This window comes from Euphorbia lathyris, chromosome 2 (genome assembly GCF_963576675.1).
Source record: "Euphorbia lathyris chromosome 2, ddEupLath1.1, whole genome shotgun sequence".
Lineage (NCBI taxonomy): Eukaryota > Viridiplantae > Streptophyta > Magnoliopsida > Malpighiales > Euphorbiaceae > Euphorbia > Euphorbia lathyris.
In genome coordinates this window covers 123,296,491-123,316,231 of record NC_088911.1, presented here as the reverse complement: position 1 = coordinate 123,316,231, position 19,741 = coordinate 123,296,491, and the positions used below count along the sequence as shown (strand labels likewise).

The following is a 19,741-nucleotide window of genomic DNA, read 5'->3' as shown; positions in this document are numbered from 1 at the left end:
ATTAGTTATAATTATTGCTATTTTCTTTTAATAAATATCAGATTAATTTCGATTCCAATTATTAGAAAACCAATCAGTTTGAAAATTAATCACAAAATGATTTCATATTTAACCCAATGAAACATATAAATAATTATTCTGATTCTGATTTCGTAATATTCCAATTCCTTTACCGATTCTAATTCCGAAGCTTAAACCAAACGTTTTTAGAAAAAAAACAAAAAATAAAAAACAAAAAAAATGTAGAGTGGTAGTAGCGAGGGAAAGAAGGAAGCAATAGGAAGGAAGGAAGGAAGGAAAAACAAGTAGAAGGAAAAGGAAAATACAAAAAGGAAAATGAAAAAAAAAATGTGAAATACAATGTGCGACCATTTCAAAGCGAGTTTCTCGCAAATCAGGACCCAATCTCTAATCTGTAGAGAAACAACAAGAGAGAGAAAGAGACGACGGTGGCGATGCTGCTGATAGAGGGCATTGTCGGTGTCTTCCTCCTCCTTATGTTGCTTCTCATCTTTATTATCATCTTCATCGCCTGTAGACCATGGCGATTCGTCTTTTCCCGTTCTCGCACTCTCAAGGTACCCTTCCCTTCTTCCTTCTTCCTTCTTTCTTCTTCTGCTCTTAGGTCTTTGATCCTCTGTTTCATTTCATTTCATTTCACGTAATGTGATGTGATGTTATGTTCTGTTCTGTTTGATTGATTGGTTACCAATCATAGAATTTGAGAGCGAGAGCTGAAACCTCAGGTTTTTCCTATAGCCGATTTGGTTACTGTTTAATTTAATCACATATAAAGTATGCGGAGAGATAGAGAGATACGATTCAATTTAGTTCGTTTGATAATTGATAATCTAAAGAGGATGGCTGGTTGAGGGGTTTACTTTTTTTATTCTTCCAAATAATAGCATTGAGAGGTCTACATTGAGTTTGCAGCTATATTTTTTATTCGTTTAATTTATTTTCATTTTTTACCGATTGATCTTATACTGTTTGATTGATGTTAAGGTAAAACATTTGGTCTCCTATAGGTTTTCATCTTGTCCTTTAAGCACTTGGGATTTTATTCACACTATAACTTGTTTCTACATGATCATTAGCTTAAGAAGCATTGTTAAATTGGTGGCGACTAATCTGTATCTCCATGAAATTTATTATTTGATTGTATCAAGTTGCAATGTCCATGGAATTTATGCTACAGTGGTTGTTTATTAGTTTTGGACGCGAGAGATGTTAATGGCTGCTTAAATGCATATGATTTGGGGTAGGCATTACTTGATGTGTTATATTTTATGAATGAACTTGTTTCCGTTGCCTTATTGCACATGGAAGTGTTTTTGGTGGAATACTTCAGAAGCTTTGCAAGTATCTGATGACTTATTTTTTTTATTTGTTTTAAATACTTCATGACACTCAACTTTGGTAAATAAAGGTTAATTCGAAGATTGGTGTTTGAAATTATGATTTTCTTATGCTTGTGCTTAGAAAATTTTACTAAGGATTAGTGAAACACCTATAAATTTGTTAATGCAGGTTAATATCGCTGCATAAGCCAAACAGGGTAATTGTTGATAGCATTATGTGGTTTTGCATATATATTGAGAACACAATATCCCTAAGAAGCTTCTTGAAATTTATCCAACGCTTTTAAATATCCTAGACAGGTCTTTTGCTTCTTGGCATGTATCTTTTATATATAATGGACATGAATAGATATGCATAAAATTGAATCAAGGGTTTTGAGTTTTATCTTGCTGTAATCCTTTATCTGCAACTTTGTCAATGCAACAGTGGTTTATAGCGTAGATAAAGAGAAGTTAATTTATACTTGTTTTCCTGTGTTATTGGAATGGGTGAGATTGGGTGCATTATTTTTCACACCTCCAAATTCTGTTTTCAGGCTGCGGAGTTAGAGCGGCCACTAGTTTCAGATGATGTGGAAAGCAATGAATTGGCAAGAAATTTTGATCTAGAGGGAGCATGTTATCAAAATGAAGGTCAATTGCGCATGTCCCGACCTCATGGACTTGTTCATAAACAGAGACCTCCTTCTACATCAGTCTATCCGACCCAAGGTATTGTACTTCTTGTACACTTCTCATCAAATTATGATTTTTTTTTTTTGTTGTATTCTACTCTCTAGGAAAACAACATTGATCTTCTTTTTGCGATTTATTTTTGGTATTATTACTTTCATTTCAGGAGATAGCTTGATTTTAAATGTGGCGTCTGAAGCTGGAGAGGATATCTCTGTTGGTCAGACCCTTAAGCGTGTAAATTTAAAAGAGCACCTAGCTGAAGCGCAGACACATGTGGCGCATGAAGATAAAAATCCTGTCTTGATATCTGGTGTAGATAATGATACCTTTCGGGAATTGGTGCCCAAGGTTATCACTGATCAAAGTAATTTCATGTACTTTTATTTGTACGAGGAGGCTAATTTTGGATAGTTACATTTATTTGTATAAATGTGAAAAGAATGTTATCATAGTTTTCTATTAGAAGTGCAGGAAGCTGCATCTCTTTGGAGGTCATCTCTGGTCCTTCTCGTGGACTTCGCTGTTCTGCGCAGTCTATCAGTGCTTCAAGGCTTCCGCTGACCCTTGGAAGGGTTTCCAGTGATTTAATGTTGAAGGACTCAGAGGTGTCAGGGAAGCATGCAATGATTAACTGGAATATGGATGTAATTTCTGGATAAGCACATTATTCTGATTCTTACTATGTGATGTTTGTTCTGCATTGTTTGTCACTGATTTTAATGGATTCCTGTCATTTCAGAAGAAAAAGTGGGAGCTGGTAGATATGGGTAGCTTAAATGGAACACTTCTGAATTCACGTTCGATTAATCATCCTGATTCTGGAAGTAGGCACTGGGGTGATCCTATTGATCTATGTAATGGAGACATAATTACGCTTGGCACAACCTCAAATATATATGTAAGACGAGCTGCTCCTTTTATTTATGTTGTGATTCGATTTATGCATTTGTATAATGGTGGTTGGGTTCGTTGTTAAATATGGTTTCCGTAAAACTGAATTCTTTTCTAAGATTTGGAATTCTTAAGATATTTGAATTACCATTCTGCAAAGATACAATCTATTGAATTCCATTCCAGGATGTATAACTTTTGTTTTTGTCTGTTTTATGCTCTTATTCTGTGTTGTCACATAATATATTTACCCTTTCTTAGAGAGCTTTTTGATTATAGTACATTACTATTGCGTTGCTAATTGATGCCTTTGTATATATTTTGCTTCTGCCAGGTCCATGTTACATCTAAATCTGAAAATGAAACACCTTTTGGTGTAGGCATGGCATCAGATCCAATGGCTTTGCGTCGAGGAGGAAAGAAGCTTGCAATGGAAGATGTGTCCTATTCTCAGTGGCCCCTCCCTGGAATTGACCAGGTTTTAGATTTATGAATTTTCTTATAACTAATGTTAAGTGTTATCTGGGAAATACATGAAAATGGAGATGTAATATATTTCGTAAAAGCTAAACAACCTAATTACTTATCTTGCAGTTTGGAGTGTTTGGTATATGTGATGGGCATGGTGGAGTAGCAGCTGCTGATTCTGCTAGCAAGTTAGTGTTCTTACTTCTGTTTTTATATATCATGTCTTGTAGATTGAATTTCACTTCTTTGTTTTTAACAATGGGAGCTAAATTTTAAAGCACTTTTTTTTCTGTTGTGCAAAATGGTCAGTTATAGGGGTGGCAATTGGGGTTATAGTTTCAAAATCGTGTTATGTTGTCTATCGATGGTTTTCACCTGGTCAGTGACTGACCAAGTGAATTTGATCAGTCACCGTTAGATTTAGGCTTATTAAAATCCTATGGTGAAGATTAAAATAATCGTAAGGCTAAGATTTACACTTTCTAGATCTAACTGTGACGGACCAAATTCACTTGGTCAGTTATTGACCAGGTGAAAATTACTGTGTTATCGATATATGTTTCATATGATTATATATGATGTAAATAGCAAAAAAAAAAAAAAAAAAAGAAGAGAAAAGATAAATTTGTCATTCGTGCCATGTCAGTCGGATTGTCTCTGTAGATGGTGTCAGAAATTGTCACCCGTAGTCATTTATTAAGTTCTTCATTTCTTTTCAAAAAAAAAAAAAGTTCTTCATTTCATTTTGACCGGTTGAAGTCTTTATAGAAACTATACCCTTGTGTATAACACCCTGCAGTTCTCTTTTTCGCTGTTTCTCCTCTGGTAAAATATGCGTGTTTTGCTGCTATTCTTATCAATATATACTTAGTTACTCTTATATTTTCCATTGCTAGGTTATGCACTAACTTTATTGATCTTGCATTTTAGATCAAGATTAATATAATTTTATTCCCTTTGTATACCTTTCTATTATGCATTGCTGCTTATGCTATATTGGGTAATATATAATCATTGTCTGCCCATTTTCTTTACTCCAGGATACTTCCTGAGAAGGTTGCTCATATTTTATCTGATGCACTAACAAGGGAGAGAGTTTTATCACAATGTGATGCTTCAGAAGTTCTTAGAATTGCATTTTCTCAAACAGAAGCTTCTATGAATAATTTTTATGAGGTTTTCCTTACATTCTCTTGTTCTCTGTGATGTCATTTATTTTTGAGCTATTGTGATGAGTCTTAACTGGAAATTTTACATGCATGCATCTCATAAAGTGAAAGATTAAACAGGAAGTGAAGCAAGTCCCCGCATTGTTTGTTACCTTTTCTTCTGTTTGTCATTTGTATAGATGCATTTTGTAATTACAGTATCTATTTTTTCCCTAGATGATTTAAGATTGAATGATAAAATGAGGTTTCAAACCCGGACAGTTAAAAACTAGGTTTTTCTAAATTAAGGTGTTCTTTCTTTCTTGTCAGTGTAAGAGCCACTGAGTCTGAATTGAGCTGATTGATAGTTGATTTACTACTGGATACCGATCTTTAGTTGACTGGTGTTTTATTCCATAAAAAGTTGAAAATGTGGTAGCATGGATTTATTTATATGAAACCCCACAATGCAACTCATATCATATATAAAAAATTAATAAAGAACTTTCACCTTTTTGTACAACTTGTTGTACCTCTTAAGATGTGCTCTATTCCTTTTTTTCTGAAACATCAATGTTTAAGATATTTTCTGTTCCTTTTTTGGCTGTCTTTTTTGGGCATGAGGGTTGAAATGAAATTGTAATTTTCAAATTTATTTAGATTGTTTTTGGTTACCAATGCATTCATATTGGCTTGCAGGCGGTTGATACATTTAGGCCCATGATAGAGAATAACCTAGCCCATTAGTATAGGGGCATTTCTGGTATAGGATATGAGTACTAGTACTAATGTCTTTTACCAGAAAAGCCTCTCTTCCTACTAATGGGCTAGACTATTCTTTATCATTGCTTTAGTTATGGCAAATATTTTCCATTTTCCTAATTTTCTATTTCCTAAATAGAAAAATAAAAAAAACTTCTCAAAAGATGTCGAATTTTCTATTTCTTATTATATTTACAATTTTATGCTATTTATATACTAATAGTTGAAAAAAATTATTAATAGAAGTGTAGTAGAAAAAGGATATGAAAATTAATTAGAGGAACATAAATTAATTTATGAATGAAAAAAAAAACTTAAATAATCAAAGTTAATATTGCATACGTAATTTTTTTTATAATATTGACTGGCATAAAATTAGCAAGCTCTTATAAATTAATAATATATTATATTAAAAATAGTAATACCATAATAAGAAAATAAGATATCATAAATTAATATCAAATAAGATATCATAAATTAATATCAAACTATAAATAGAATACTGAAATTATAATTTTTTGATAATAAAAGGCAAAATATTTGTTGCTAGGTTAAAAAATCCAGCAATAAAATTTATGCAACCATCTGGTTTTCCCCATAACAGTAAGTTTGAAAAGCAGCGTTTGGATGTTTTCCGAACACAAGTGTGATATTAGAAAACATGGAATCTTATTTTTCTTAGAAATCTTTTCGGGAAAATAGGAATTGTTTTCCACAGCTATACAAGCCCTTAGTTTCTTGTTCTGTGAGAAATACCTTAGGGCTACGTCTTCGTCTGTACTTTACAATGAACAGCTAAAATGAAACAGTTAACTAGAAGTAGACAAATATTATGAATTGTTGAATATCTTTAACATGGCTGGCTGGTATTACTTCTTGGATTTAGATAACTATGATAGGCATGTAGATATGGTTCCTATATCCTATCAATTCACAGTGTATAAGAATGCTACAGATCTGGTTCATTTTGATATCATGCTTGGATATCTTGAATTTTTGAAGCTGCACAATAGAACAAATTATTGTTCTGATCAATTTTAGTAATTGTCGTTATTGAGGGCAGACAGATTTTATATAACAATCAATTTCCTGCAGGGTTGTACTGCAACGGTACTTCTGGTTTGGGCTGATGGTGACGAAAATTTCTTTGCTCAGTGTGCCAATGTTGGGGATTCAGCTTGTGTTATGAAGTATGCTTTATCGTTCTTATCTTTGTCTGTTTTGGATAACATGTTTCAGAAAAAAATTCACCATTTTGTGTTGGGATATGTTTCTTTCAAGTACTAGCCATTATAACTACGGATAAAACTGCAATGAGTGATAGAGAATGGCCTAGCCCATTAGTAGGAATGTTCTATAGGACAGGGGTATTTGTGGTATAAGTCATTAGTATATAAGTTACTCTTACGGAAGGAAAAAGGGGATTGTTTTTGGGTTGTTGTTTGGCCGCCTCAGCAGAGAGGGAGATTCACCTGCGGGGATTAGGGCAATAGATCTCTCCGTTTCATCATTTGTTCATTTTTGTCTTCCTATTATTGATTTATAGAAGGGAACAAAAATGAACAAATGATGAAATGGATAGAACTAATGCCCTAATCCCCACAGGAGAGTCTCCATCTCTACTAAGTAGAGCCATCGCTAAGGCAGCCAAACAACAACTCCAAAAACAATTCCCCTATCCCTTCCATAAGAGTAACTTGTATACTAACGACTTATACCATAAAATGAAATCTGTTATAATTATACCGACAATACCATATTTACAGCTAGATATGATTTCCAGTGTTGACGACAGGCAGATTAAAATGACGGAAGACCATAGAATAACTAGTTATTCTGAAAGACTTAGAATCAATGAATCAGGAGAACCATTGAAAGATGGAGAAACACGTCTTTGCGGTAAGGGAAAAATGACTGAATAACTTGTTAGAAAGAAAAACTTTGGAATGATGTCAATTCATTCATATTTATTTTCCCTTCCCCCTGTCGTTCAGGATTGAATCTTGCTCGAATGCTTGGAGACAAGTTTCTGAAACAACAGGAGGCCCGATTCAGTTGTGAACCCTACATAAGTGAAGCTGTGCATATAGATCGAGCAAGTAGCGCCTTTGCACTGATGGCAAGGTGATTTTGTTTCCAATAGATGTACTTTTTGCAGTCATAAATTGCATTTTGGGCATTTGTTATATTGTCTCAGGCTCATGATTATTCAGTTTTGCTTAATTGTCTTTGGATCATGCAAAACTGCAGTGATGGCTTTTGGGATGTCATTAGTCTTAAAAAGGCAGTTCAGCTTGTGATGCAGGTGAATCTTTTTATGTTGAACACAAGGGAAGGTCCAAATTTCCCTCAATGTTTTTTGGGAAAATGCAAATATACTCCTAATGTAAGAATTGGTAAAATTTTATCCTCAACGCTTACAACTTAAAAGCAATTGTGGGCTCAAATGATGATACATGCAGCAATTTTAGGTTCGGGACAAAACCCATAAAATGGGACTCTTACCTGGGCCCAGAGGTGGAGGCAGGAGGACACGAGGGTGTCAGCGTTCCCCGGCCATTGGGAACCACCCTTTATAGGGGTGGTTTAGCCCTTCACTCTATCTTCATCTGCAGGGTGCTAAGTGCACCCAACAGATGAAGTGCTGTGCATTTTTTCCCAGACCAGACTAAAACGGCTTCATTTTGGCTGGGGTAGAGGCAAAAAGTATTTTATGCCCAGTTCACATGGGCTGTGTTCATTTTTTTTTCACTTCAAGTAGTTAGAAGGCTTATTCTGCCACTATCAGGGCCCAAAATTTCTCCATGTTGGAAATACTGAGGATAAAATTTTCCCATTTTTTTTTGTACGTAAAGGTACACATTTCTACACAAACATTAGGCACAAATTTGGATCTTTATCCCTTGTAACAAATAACATTTTGCTGCTATTTCTGGAAAGTTGTATTTTTTTGACATGAATTTTTGACCTGCACAGACGAGGGAGAGATACTTGATGGAGGAGGATACTCCGGCCGAGAAAGTTGCTAATTTTTTATTGAGTGAGGCTAGAACACTGCGGACGAAGGATAACACCTCCATAATATTCTTGGATTTTGATAGCAAATCTAGGACATCTCCTTGTAAAGTTGTATCTTAATATAAATTTACAGAGTTTATAGTGTACAATTATGCGTTTTCTCTTCCCAACGTGTTGGAGTTGTTGTCTGTTGTCAGCATTAGTCTTGTGCCAAATCAATCAGTTGGAAGTATGCATCAAAGGTTTACATGGTTGAGTTGGTCGCTTCCCAAAAGGTGTACAGTGAAGATTACCTTTAAAGATTGAAAAGGATGGTTGGATGAATTCGGGAAGGGGGCTACGAGGATAGAAAATTTAGGTAGGATCTCAGCTAACAATGCAATATTCTACGAGATAGGTTTCACTTTTCATAGGGTACAACCCAAGGGATGCATATGCAATGCTTTAGCAATTAGTTGTGAAATAATAAGAGATTTGAGACAGAAATTTAAGAAGCATACACAAAAATTAGGGATTCTTTTTTACCTTTTTTTTGTTAATTTATTTACACTTACAGGATAAATGATAGAATACTGTGCATCAGTGCTTGTCGCCTTTTTTCTTAAGTCCATTCTTTTGTTTTTATTGATTGGACAAATCTTCAAATTTCCATAATGTTTTCAAAATTTCATAACAAAATATTATTGAAAAAAAAACTACAATTTTTTCACTAGCTTCCCGCTGCTGCCTTTGCAATGCTGAGTCAGGGAGTCACGATCGCATTTTCCTTTGCTGCCAGTTCGCATACGCTATCTGGTGGGCCATCTCACGAGTGTTTGGTGTCCGTTTTTGTTCTGCAACTGTTGTTGGCTAGTAACTTTTGCTCAATCTCTAGATATGAGTGCACAAGTTTTTGCATTGTTCAGCGGGGCTATTACTCACGCGGTTTGGGTGATTTGGTGAATGGGAAATGATTGCATTTTTAATGGTGTCCCCTTTAGAATTCATGTGGCATTGCGTGAGATTTGGAAGCCGTTAAATTGGTAGATTTTTTTAGGACTGGCTGTATGCTTAACAATATAGAGGACTGGAGCATATTGCATAAATTCCTCATTTCAGGGATCCTTAAGACGCCTCCTCGTCTGGTCTCTGTCTGTTGGCCGCCTCCTCGTCTGGTCTCTGTCTGTTGGCCGCCTCCATCACCCCAGTGGATTAAGTTGAACACGTGTCGTTCCGCATCTGGCGTATTAGCAGGTGCGGGTGGAATTTTTCGTAATTGTCGAGGGTTTCCAGAAGCTTGTTTCACGATTCCCCTTGGAAATAGAAGCGCATATTGGGTGGAATTAAAGGCGGTTATTTTTGCTGTCAAGGCAATAACCCGTTTTGACTGGTTCCATCTTTGGATTGAGTGTGATTTGAGTTAAGTCACGAGCTTGCTTGAGCATCACTCCAATCTAGTTCATTGGGAGCTTCTTTGGGATTGGAGTGCCTCAAAATTTTAGCCACTCGGATCGTCAGACGTCAGAGTGAGTCATATCTATCGTGAAGGGAATGCCTCTGCAGATGGTTTCGCTCGCTTTGGAGCTGCTGCTTCGGTTGATAATTGGTGGCCCTCGTTCCCGGTTTTTGTGTCCCGTTTATTTTTCGTCGGACTGAATTTTTTCCGATTTGTTTAGGCCATTGGCCTCTGGTTGTATTTTTCATTTTTTTTTTAATTTTCATTCTTTTGTATAAACTTTATCTTTCTTTTTTCTTTTTGATGATATTGGGTTTACTAGTTGTTGGGTGGTCTTCTGAAGTGCCAACATGTTTGGAATTTCATGGGCCCTCCTTTTTCCAGGTTTGCTCGCTTTCACTACAAAAATATGTATATTTTTTTTTCTTGAAACATTTGTTTTTGTTTTCTATTTCAATTTGGTAGATTAGTTTATCATTTTTGTCCACCCTAATTTATAGATCAAATTTCCTTTTATAAGAGAGCTGTTTTCTAATCTTTCCAAAATATCCTGTACTATTATTATAAAAAATATATTTATTATACATATAAAATAATAAAGTACGATAAATTAATTTCAAATTATAAACATTGTGCTAATCACATCACAAAAATGTTATTGAAAACTATAATTTAGTAATCATTAATTTAATAATCATCCATCCATTTATATTAGTAAGTTAAATGCAGGTAAATTAGAAAAACTATATGTAAGAATTTTTTCTTTAACTATAACAAATATTTTTAATTAAAACACGTGAAAACTAGAAGTGATTTATCATTTTGTGACAAAAGTAGCATTTTAAATTTTGTTCCCTTTCTTAGTTTTCAGGGTAAAGTAAAAAGAAAAATTTGATGTGTTTTACATATTTACAAGTATAGAAATGTGATACACATATACTTTGTTGCAAAAGGAAACTGTTAGTAAAATAAACAAATTCGATCAACCATGTTTACTTTGTTTTTGATAAAATAAAGGTTACTTTGTTTTTTTCATCATTAGATGATGGTGGACTTTAACAAAGTAAGTTCCTCCAATAGTGTTAAAAACAAAATAAACATAGCTTAACTCATTAGTTTTTGTTAATGTAGTACATAGACTTTATTAACGTCTATGTTTATTTGTTGGATTTTTTTAATATGACATGAAATTAATTTTTTTTTGTAACGATTTGACATGAAATTATTGATTTTCATTAACATGACGATATGTTAATTTCATCATGTCACACAATACTTTTATTTTTCTGATATTGTAAAAGATATAATTTTGTAAAAGAAAAAAAAATCCACTTCACTACATATGAAAATATACTAGTTAGTGTTATTTTGGATTAAAACACTATTTGTCATCATCTATCTTTATATTTATATTGATAATATTATTTGGTTAAATTCCAATGCTAAATTTTTTTTTGGGTAGAAACAGGAAAAGAAAAAACAAACAAAGAACAAGCTAACTTGGGATTAGCCTAGGGAAGCTAACCCCAATCCTATCCTCAAGAAGAAGGGAAGAGAGATAACTAGGGGGTTCAGAGAGGGTAGTAACACCTAACACCCCCTCATGGCCGGTAGCAGCCACGCGATCAGCAACACGGTTCTGCTCTCTGAAAATATGACTGAAATCTACGATTTCAAAGAAAGAGCAAAGCCTTTTAATAGCTTTGATAAGGTTGCGGCTATTAATACCAAAAGCATGTTATATTAAATTATTTAAATTAATATAATTTCGAATATTATTCATAATACACATAACAATACAATAATAATAATTTAACAGAATTATTTATTTAACTGTTAACTGTTGAGTTGTTATACACTTTGAGATTTCATAAATAAATTTGGATAGATGGGTTAATGTTACTTTTGAATCTGGTTAAAGCCTGCTATTTTCCATTGGACGTTTGAATCCGGTTATAATTTGGGTGCCCGACCCGAAAACCCATTGCTTAAGATGTTTCCGCTTTCTAATAACAAGCTACAGAACCCCATAACTCCCGGAAAACCCCTCTCCAAACCCGGAAGAAGCTCAGTTGTAAATCCCGAACGTCAAAGAAATGGGCAAGAAGAAAAGATCAGAATCAGATACAGAAGTTGAGGGAGTGGAAAATGAGCTCGAGGCGGAGGAGCTCGTTGATGGAGATTCTCAGAGAAAGAAGAAGAAGAAGAAGAAGAAGAAGAAGAAAAAGAAGGAAAGAGCTGAGACTGAGACAGAGAAAGACAAGAATGAAGTGAAGGGAATACCTACAGTGAGCATAGCCATCGCTGGTTCAATCATCGACAACGCTCAGTCTCTTGAACTTGCTACCCGAGTACGACTGACTCTCTATGCTCCTCATTTTACAGTTTCCGTAGCTTATATTCATCCATTGTACAGTTTTTCGATTCCTCAGAGTTTGTCCTTCTTGTATTTCAATTTTATCAGTTGGCTGGTCAGATTGCTCGTGCAGCGACCATATTTCGAATTGATGAGGTCCGTGCCTTATTCCTCCATTAATACTTCGCTTTATTGCTAACTTGACATTCTATTCGAGATCATTTCCCCCGAACGGTGTAATTGTATAAGAGGACTTGCTTTAATTGCGATTTGACCTTCATCCTGTGAGCAGGTAGTGGTGTTTGATAATAAGACTAGTTCAGTGAACGAGGATCCTACTATGGACACAGGCAATGGTTATGATGAGAATGAAAGTGGTGCAGCATTTCTCATAAGAATCTTGCGGTACCTCGAGACTCCACAGTATTTAAGAAAAGCTTTGTTTCCTAAGCTTAATTGCCTGAGATTTGTGGTGAGTTGCTGAATGCTGATGACTTTTATATTATTCCAAATTTGGATTCTTTGAGTTTTGGTGATTGTTGGTGGCCTGAACTGAAGTTGTTTATAATTGTGCACTTTGAATTTTTCTTTTGGAAGGGTCTATTGCCTCCTCTTGATGCTCCACATCATTTGCGCAAACATGAGTGGTGTTCATTTCGAGAAGGTAAGTGTTTGATATTTCAGTTCTTTCACATGCTCAGGGGATAGCCTTTTTTGGGCGGATTAAGGTGAATGAAAAGTTATTTTCTAAATATGGGCAAAAGTTTCATGATCATCAACTAGAAATTTTATTGTTGGTCAAAGGTGGTAAGGTTTTTGATTTTGGTACACCTTTGTTTCTTTTGTAGATCTGGATATCTTATGTGGATTCTTATCTTCAACATTTTTTGTATTTCCCTTCATTCAATTTACCATTTGATGTCTTATGTTAATGTTGCAGGAATCACATTAAATGAAAAAGCTCCAAATTCTGTAGGGACTCAGGTTGATGTTGGTTTGAGTAAGGTAGCAATCTACTTGATTTTGTTACTGATTTGATATTGACCTCCTGTTTCTTCCTAAATTAAGTGTCTTGTCGTTTCATATATGTTAGAAATAGCAAGAGTTGGATAATTACTAGGTGAGAATCTTTTTCCATAAGCATGTTGGATGAAATTATAGGCACTATATGCTTCTAAGATCTTGAATCTGTCAATTTTTTGACAGTGTGGCAAAAGTGGTTGGCTGGAATTAGATTAAGCAAAGTCAAAAAAACATGCATCACAGTTTTATTTTATTTGCATTGTATAATATGTTTTCTTGTGTTCCTGTGCTGATCTCAACCATTTTGTTCAGGCGAGGTTTTTTCAGTATGGAACATGAAAGCTTAATGTATAGTGTTTTTTTTTTCTTCCCTGCATCATGCTTTCTTCATTTGGCACCAATTTTATGATTTTGACTTTGAAGTCTAGATCAGAACCAAGCCTGTTGTAAATTTAATGTTTCACAGATTTGAAGCTAAATTATGCAGAATGTTGTAGTTGATCAAGCACTTGAACCTGGCATTAGAGTAACTGTGGCAATGGGGACCAACCGCAGTTTGGATTCGGGTAATCAGTTTATCTTCAATTCCTGTTATAAAGTTTTAAACCTTGCCTGTTTTGTTCTCCTGTCTATTTTAAGTGAATTCAAATGATAGGGCCAAAAGAGCTTTAGATATGACCAGAGGTACACCACGGTTAATTCATAGAAATATCTGTTGTCACAAAAATAAGGAGACAGTAGGCTTGCAGAATAATAAATCCACAAATCTCATGAGCTTATATCGTGTTTATCTAGATTTACCACGCCAGGTTGTCTCATTATCCAAGCCCAGGGAGGAAGCAGGAATGTATTGGGGATATAGAGTGCGTTATGCTTCTAATATTAGTTCAGTATTTAACAATTGTCCATATAAGGTACTCATATTTGATCCTATCTTCTTCTTAAAAGCCGTTTGTAGCTTTGTGTTTGTCAGTTTACATTAGGTCTTTATTAACTTCAGTTTTGTTAATATAGGGTGGGTATGACCATATAATTGGTACCTCAGAGCATGGTGAGATTATCAATGCATCGGAGCTTTCATTACCAACTTTCAGGTACTTTGCTTTCAATTAACTCTGTAGTTTCCTGTAGGTGGCTGGACTCAATTATTATGGCAAGAGACTCTCAGCAGTGTTCCAGTTTTTGGACTTTTAGCCAATTGGGTTATCTTTTTCATAATATAATGTTTTGTTTTCTCTACTTGTAAGGGATTTTTTTTTATTGGATAGTATATGAGTGTATTTAAAGCACATTCTTCCAACTTCATTCTTCTGATTGTATGTTTAATTGGCAAGGCATTTGCTGATTGCTTTTGGTGGGCTCGCTGGATTGGAAGAAAGTATTGAAGAAGACAGTAATTTGAAGGTACTATTTCTTCCAATTCAAAATACAGAATATACTGATATTCTTGAAAGATCATTCTTATTTTGCATCATTTTATGGATAACTGTCTCTCCTTACTTCAAAAGAGGGAAACAAGGTTAAGGCACAAAAATACTCCTATCGCTGCTAGCCAAGAATGGTACAATTGAGTCCTAATTTTGAGAAGTTGGATCAATTCCAGACATCCTTAAAACATCCTAATGAACTTCATGTATACTGCACTAGTTGCATAGTTTTGCAATCCCATAATAAGTTTAGGGGTGAATGCCTTTTAAGTTTGACATTGGGTTTTTTAATTTTTTTTTTCCCAACACTTGATTAGAATCCAATGCCACATGTCTGTAATTGGCTTAGATTGTTAACATTAGGTCCTCGATTGTAATATTTATATGGATATTGCTCTTGGCTGGTAAGGATAGTAGGGTTTTTTTTTTTTTTTTTTTTTTTACTTTATCCACACAAAAAAAGCAATTGTCTCTCTTCTTTCTTTTTCTTTCCATCTTCCCATTTTTCTCCCTTGGAAACAAGTTGAACTATTTCCCTCCTTGTTATATGATTTTGAGAGCACGAAGTGTAGTTGGAATAAAATGGTTGACACTTCCTTACTCACACACATGCATCCTTGCCTGTTCTTTATGCATGTTGCATAAAGTAATGACTCGAGTCTAGTTAGCTGCTTAAGATAAAGTATTGATTTGGCGTTTCTTCTTGGTGAAGGGAAAAAAGGCTTGCGATGTTTTCAGTTCTTACTTGAATATCTGTCCTCATCAAGGAAGTAGAACAATTCGAACTGAGGTATACATTTAGATATTTTCTTCTTTACATAGACAAATTGTATTTGTTAAAAGATGTTATTGTGATTCAGAATGTCTTTTGTTATAGGAAGCAATTTTTATATCACTTCAATATTTCCAAGAACCAATTAACCGAGCCTTGCAAAGAATTCAATGATAGAATTATTCTGAAGTCGGGTAAGATCAAAAGCCAATCTGGTCTAATTGGGAGAGATTGGGAGCTGTTTTCTGACAATAGAGAAGACATTCATTGATATTATTGAAAGGTGTATCTTATTTCTTAACTTTTTTTGGTTACATTGTTTAAGTTTGACAATTTTGGAAGATATCCGTTTATAACTTTTGGTAATGGGGAATAGGTCCAGCATGCGAATCAAAATTCCTTGATGTGAGGCTTTTTGATTCATCAATCTGGATTAGACATCTTCATAGGCTGGATTAGACATTATATTTACATTATGTCTGGGCTGAGCTAGGCTAAACCAGATGTTGTATTTACATTCAATTTAAAACAATTAGACGAGGAAACCAACTTGAAACAATAGTAGCATTAACTTCATCCTTTTAGATTGAAGAGGACAAATAGACAAGATCATCAATTGGGCTTTTGTAAAAGTAAGATATACATCAAGACCAGTTTTCTCATGAGCTAACAGGTTTCTATAAAACCACCACATCCACAAAATGCCACACAAGTTTGAATTGCTCCAGATCAAGATAGCTCTATCAAACCTCTCAAAATCCAGCTTGGACTGCAACCTGATAGAGAATGGCATAGTCCATAGTAGAAAAAAGGGCATTTTGGGTATAAAACATTAGTACTAGTATTTAGGTATCCTTTAGTATATAAGGGATAGTTATGGCTTAAACCACTAGTTGACCCTCGATCTATCCAAAATTTTGTTATTTGGCTCTTGACCTATTATTTTGTCATATTTGGCTCCTGATATATTCCAATTAGTGCAATTTCACCCTATTTGAATGAAGACTTAGCATAATTGTTATTCTATTGACACGTGACGATAGTTCGACACTTAAATTTAATAAATTTTAGTTTAGAGATTTGTTTTTATTTTTTAATCTAATTAATTATTTTCACATAAAAGAATTTATGTGGTAAATAATCTTCAAAACGTGTGATGTGTCAAGTTCATATGTCAAAATATCACTATACATGACGGAGGATAATGGTTTTGTCAAGTCTACATCTAAATTTGTTTGAGATAGTTCATGGGCAAAATGTGATCAAATAATAGGTTAGGGGCTTAATATTAAGTTACGTCGGATAGTTGTAGAGAAGGAAGAGTTAGTTTTGTGTTTTCTTTGGTTGCCTTTAACAAAGGCTCTACTTCAGTAAGGAGGGAGGTTTCTCCTCTAACAATTAGAGAGTTGGCTCTATCCATTTTATCTTTTGCTCTCATTTGTTTTTAATTCCATTCCATTAGTATTATCAATCTATCATTATTTATCTTTTATATTACCACCTGTGTTTTGAGTTTCAAACACTGATCCAACTTATTGGATGTCTAACCGACAATATGGATCCACGAATTCAAGAAAAGTTCGAGGCTAAGGATGCAAACTAGAAGGATTTGAAAGACATCTTGCAGATATAGGATATTATGCAGAAAAAGAATATAAAATGAATGACAAATCCATTGAATTAATTGTATTGGAAAAGTGAGTTCTTAGTTGCCTTTGAGTTATATAGCAAATGTATATAAAACATGTGGTCAATAATGATCCATCTCATCAGTAATATAACAAACTAAATTCTATATTTCTTATCTATGAAGGTTGGGAAGAAACCGGTCCCATCTTGACTAAGAAAGGCTGTAAATGTGGAGCTGACAGTGGCTCGGTAAAAGCATCAACTATTTGTGAACTAGTAGGAACATGAGGTGTTTGAAGAAACCCAAAAGTAAGATGTTGGCGTATGATATGATAGTTAATGTCGATATATTTTTTACGCTCATGAAAAACCGGATTGGAAGCGATGAAAATGGTTGCCCCATTATCACAATGTAGGGAAATAGGCAAGTGAAGAGGAAGTTGCAATGCATTGAGAATATAAGAAATCCACTTAAGTTCACAACTAGTACTTGTTATGTATCGGTATTCGGCTTCATCGGAGGACTTGCTAATAGTAGGTTGTTTCTTTGCCTTCCAAGAGACCAAAGAATCCCCCAAAAAGATGCAATAACCGCTGATAGAGCGATGAGTCTCCCGACATCAACCCCAATCAACATCACAATACCCACGTAAGGCAAAAGAACTTTGAGATCCATAAAACAGTCATAACAAGGAGTATCGCGAAGATATTGATAAGAGTGTTTTATCCCTATCTTTTAGGATAATTTACGATTTATTTCTGAGCTAATTATTACGTTTATTATTTGATTTTGCGTATATTTTAATAAAATAACAAAAATAATAAAATATGCACTATTACTTGATTTCGGTCGTTATTAAATTCCTTTAATTAATAATGAATAAATAAATTAATCTCGGTTCCAATGATCGTGTTTTATAGGCCACAAAAATGCACGAGGAAACGAGAAAGAACCATGAAAGCTCTCCATGCACCATATGAAAAAGGAGAAATAATAGCCCTGCAGCAAGCGACACGTCGTGTCACAAGGTCAACATGACATGTGAGTTAAAAAGACTGAATTCGCGAGCTGTCAGTCAACTGTCCCCTTTGGTCTCGAAGTCAACACGACATGTCACCTAGTCAACATGCCGTGTCAATTGTTGCCCAACGGACAAAAACTCCACAAAATCCCACATGGCGTGTGAGCCAATTTTTTAGAAGACAATAAAAGGCAATATCCATCCAGTCAAGGTCCAATTTAGCCTGGGTCAACCAGTCCACATGGTCAACACGGTCTGTCACCTGGTCCATACGCCGTGTGACCCTAATTTTTGTGTTTTCTTATGTGAAACGATCAAAGATAAATGTAATTATGATTATGTCCCAAGTTTGATTTTTGTATAAATAGAAGTGATTGACACTCAATTAGGCATTTTAGGTAATAAAATCCTTACATCTTGAGAGGTTGTTGTAATTCTCCCATTCCTTCGATGAAGTTACATTCCATCTTTGTTCCCCAAGCTCGAGAGTTCTACCTCCGAATCCGAAGCGACGACCTTGAGTCCGGTTAGCTAGTTCTAAGGGATGGTTCTTCTTCCCTTTTACCTTGTTAACTAGTTTGTATTCTTCCTATGTGCTAGATTCGGTTGTATTCTGCATATACGCTTTTCACAGTTATAATATATGGTATAAGTTTTTCAGTTTCACTATACTTGTTGATGTTTATTCCTTGCTTTGATTCTTATAATTTATTATTATATAGGTTGATTGCAAACTCCGAAATCAATTAGGATTCACATAAGTATTGGCTTACCGAAATTGACAACTCGGAAACCATAGGAATTAATACCACGAAACTTACGGGCCCTATTTTCTGAATCTAAGAATTAGAGTTTCCTTAAGAGGGAACCACGATCTAAGAACTTCACGAAGTTGGTCAGTTTACATATAATCATCTTTGCAAGAGTAAATTGTTACTCGTATATATTCTGAAATATTGTTTATCACGTGTTGTAACTTAACGCCATACGTATCATCCCATAAGGGCTTAAAACGCATAAAAAAATGTCTCACATATAGTTTAGGAGTAGTCTATAATTGTTACCCAAACCAACCTAAAATATTCACCACCTAGATAACATATAGAACCGAGTGGTTCCATACTTGTGGGTATAAATTCTGTGGATTCGATACATGGACTTAACTAAATTTATTACTTGATAATGACGAGATATACTTATCCCTCAGTTGAGAGAGCGACACGTCTCTCTCTCTCTCATGAGATACCGTAACAAGTAAAACACAACATCCAAATGATGGTTACAAGGAGAATGCATAAACTGGCTGAGTTGTTGGACAGCAAAGGCAATATCAGGCCTAGTAAAATTTAAGTATAGTAACCGACCAACCAATCGATGATAAAAAATTTGGATCGGGTAGAGGAGTTCCACCAAAAGGACCGAGATCTATACCTAGTTGCGTTGGACAACATGAAGAGGTACAAGAATCATATCCAACATCATGTAAAAGATCAAGAGTATATTTATGTTGAGATACAAAAAATGCCAGCTGAGTCTCTTGCCAACTAACCCCAAAAAATATTTAGCATGCCCTATATCTTTAATTGTAAAAAAAGCATGAAAGTGTCACTTCACATCTTGAATGCATTCTTCTAAATTCCCAGTAATCAACACATCATCGACATATACAACTAGAACGAGAAAAATGTCTCCACTTGTATAAGTGAAAAGGCAATGATTAGTCGAAGCTTGTTGAAAATCATAAGCAATCAGTT

General features: G+C 34.7%; 2 protein-coding genes across 4 annotated transcripts; both read left to right on the top strand.

Moving 5' to 3' along the window:
• The first annotated feature begins 331 nt into the window (after positions 1–331).
• On the top strand, positions 332–8,928 carry LOC136219777 (protein phosphatase 2C 70). 2 transcript variants are annotated; one of them, XM_066007314.1, is made up of 13 exons: positions 332–578; positions 1,898–2,072; positions 2,200–2,400; positions 2,508–2,680; positions 2,776–2,934; positions 3,262–3,405; positions 3,522–3,583; positions 4,436–4,571; positions 6,401–6,495; positions 7,101–7,204; positions 7,300–7,429; positions 7,556–7,610; positions 8,282–8,928. In XM_066007314.1, the coding sequence occupies exons 1-13, from the start codon at positions 456–458 to the stop codon at positions 8,441–8,443; spliced, it is 1,719 nt and encodes a 572-aa protein (XP_065863386.1). In that variant the 5' UTR covers positions 332–455; the 3' UTR covers positions 8,444–8,928. The 2 variants fall into 2 exon arrangements, with proteins under 2 accessions (XP_065863386.1, XP_065863384.1); XM_066007312.1 differs by having other exon boundaries at positions 334–578; positions 7,089–7,204.
• Positions 8,929–11,774: 2,846 nt separating this feature from the next.
• On the top strand, positions 11,775–18,658 carry LOC136219776 (uncharacterized). Of its 2 annotated transcripts, XR_010684273.1 has the most exons (12): positions 11,775–12,109; positions 12,223–12,270; positions 12,407–12,586; positions 12,712–12,778; positions 13,055–13,119; positions 13,625–13,703; positions 13,933–14,051; positions 14,152–14,231; positions 14,472–14,541; positions 15,277–15,354; positions 15,442–17,033; positions 17,150–18,658. XR_010684273.1 is itself a non-coding variant. In XM_066007311.1 (11 exons), the coding sequence occupies exons 1-11, from the start codon at positions 11,855–11,857 to the stop codon at positions 15,508–15,510; spliced, it is 1,110 nt and encodes a 369-aa protein (XP_065863383.1). In that variant the 5' UTR covers positions 11,775–11,854; the 3' UTR covers positions 15,511–18,658. The 2 variants fall into 2 exon arrangements, 1 of the variants encoding a protein (XP_065863383.1); XM_066007311.1 differs by having other exon boundaries at positions 15,442–18,658.
• Positions 18,659–19,741: the final 1,083 nt, after the last annotated feature.

Excerpts from the sequence above, each read along its gene's own strand:
- LOC136219777 (XM_066007312.1), top strand. The coding sequence starts at position 456 with ATGCTGCTGATAGAGGGCATTGTCGGTGTCTTCCTCCTCCTTATGTTG. Across the intron at positions 2,073-2,199 it reads ATCAGTCTATCCGACCCAAG|GAGATAGCTTGATTTTAAAT; the intron begins GTATTGTACTTC and ends CTTTCATTTCAG. Across the intron at positions 7,611-8,281 it reads CAGTTCAGCTTGTGATGCAG|ACGAGGGAGAGATACTTGAT; the intron begins GTGAATCTTTTT and ends TGACCTGCACAG.
- LOC136219776 (XM_066007311.1), top strand. The coding sequence starts at position 11,855 with ATGGGCAAGAAGAAAAGATCAGAATCAGATACAGAAGTTGAGGGAGTG. Across the intron at positions 12,110-12,222 it reads CTCTTGAACTTGCTACCCGA|TTGGCTGGTCAGATTGCTCG; the intron begins GTACGACTGACT and ends CAATTTTATCAG. Across the intron at positions 14,232-14,471 it reads CTTTCATTACCAACTTTCAG|GCATTTGCTGATTGCTTTTG; the intron begins GTACTTTGCTTT and ends TTAATTGGCAAG.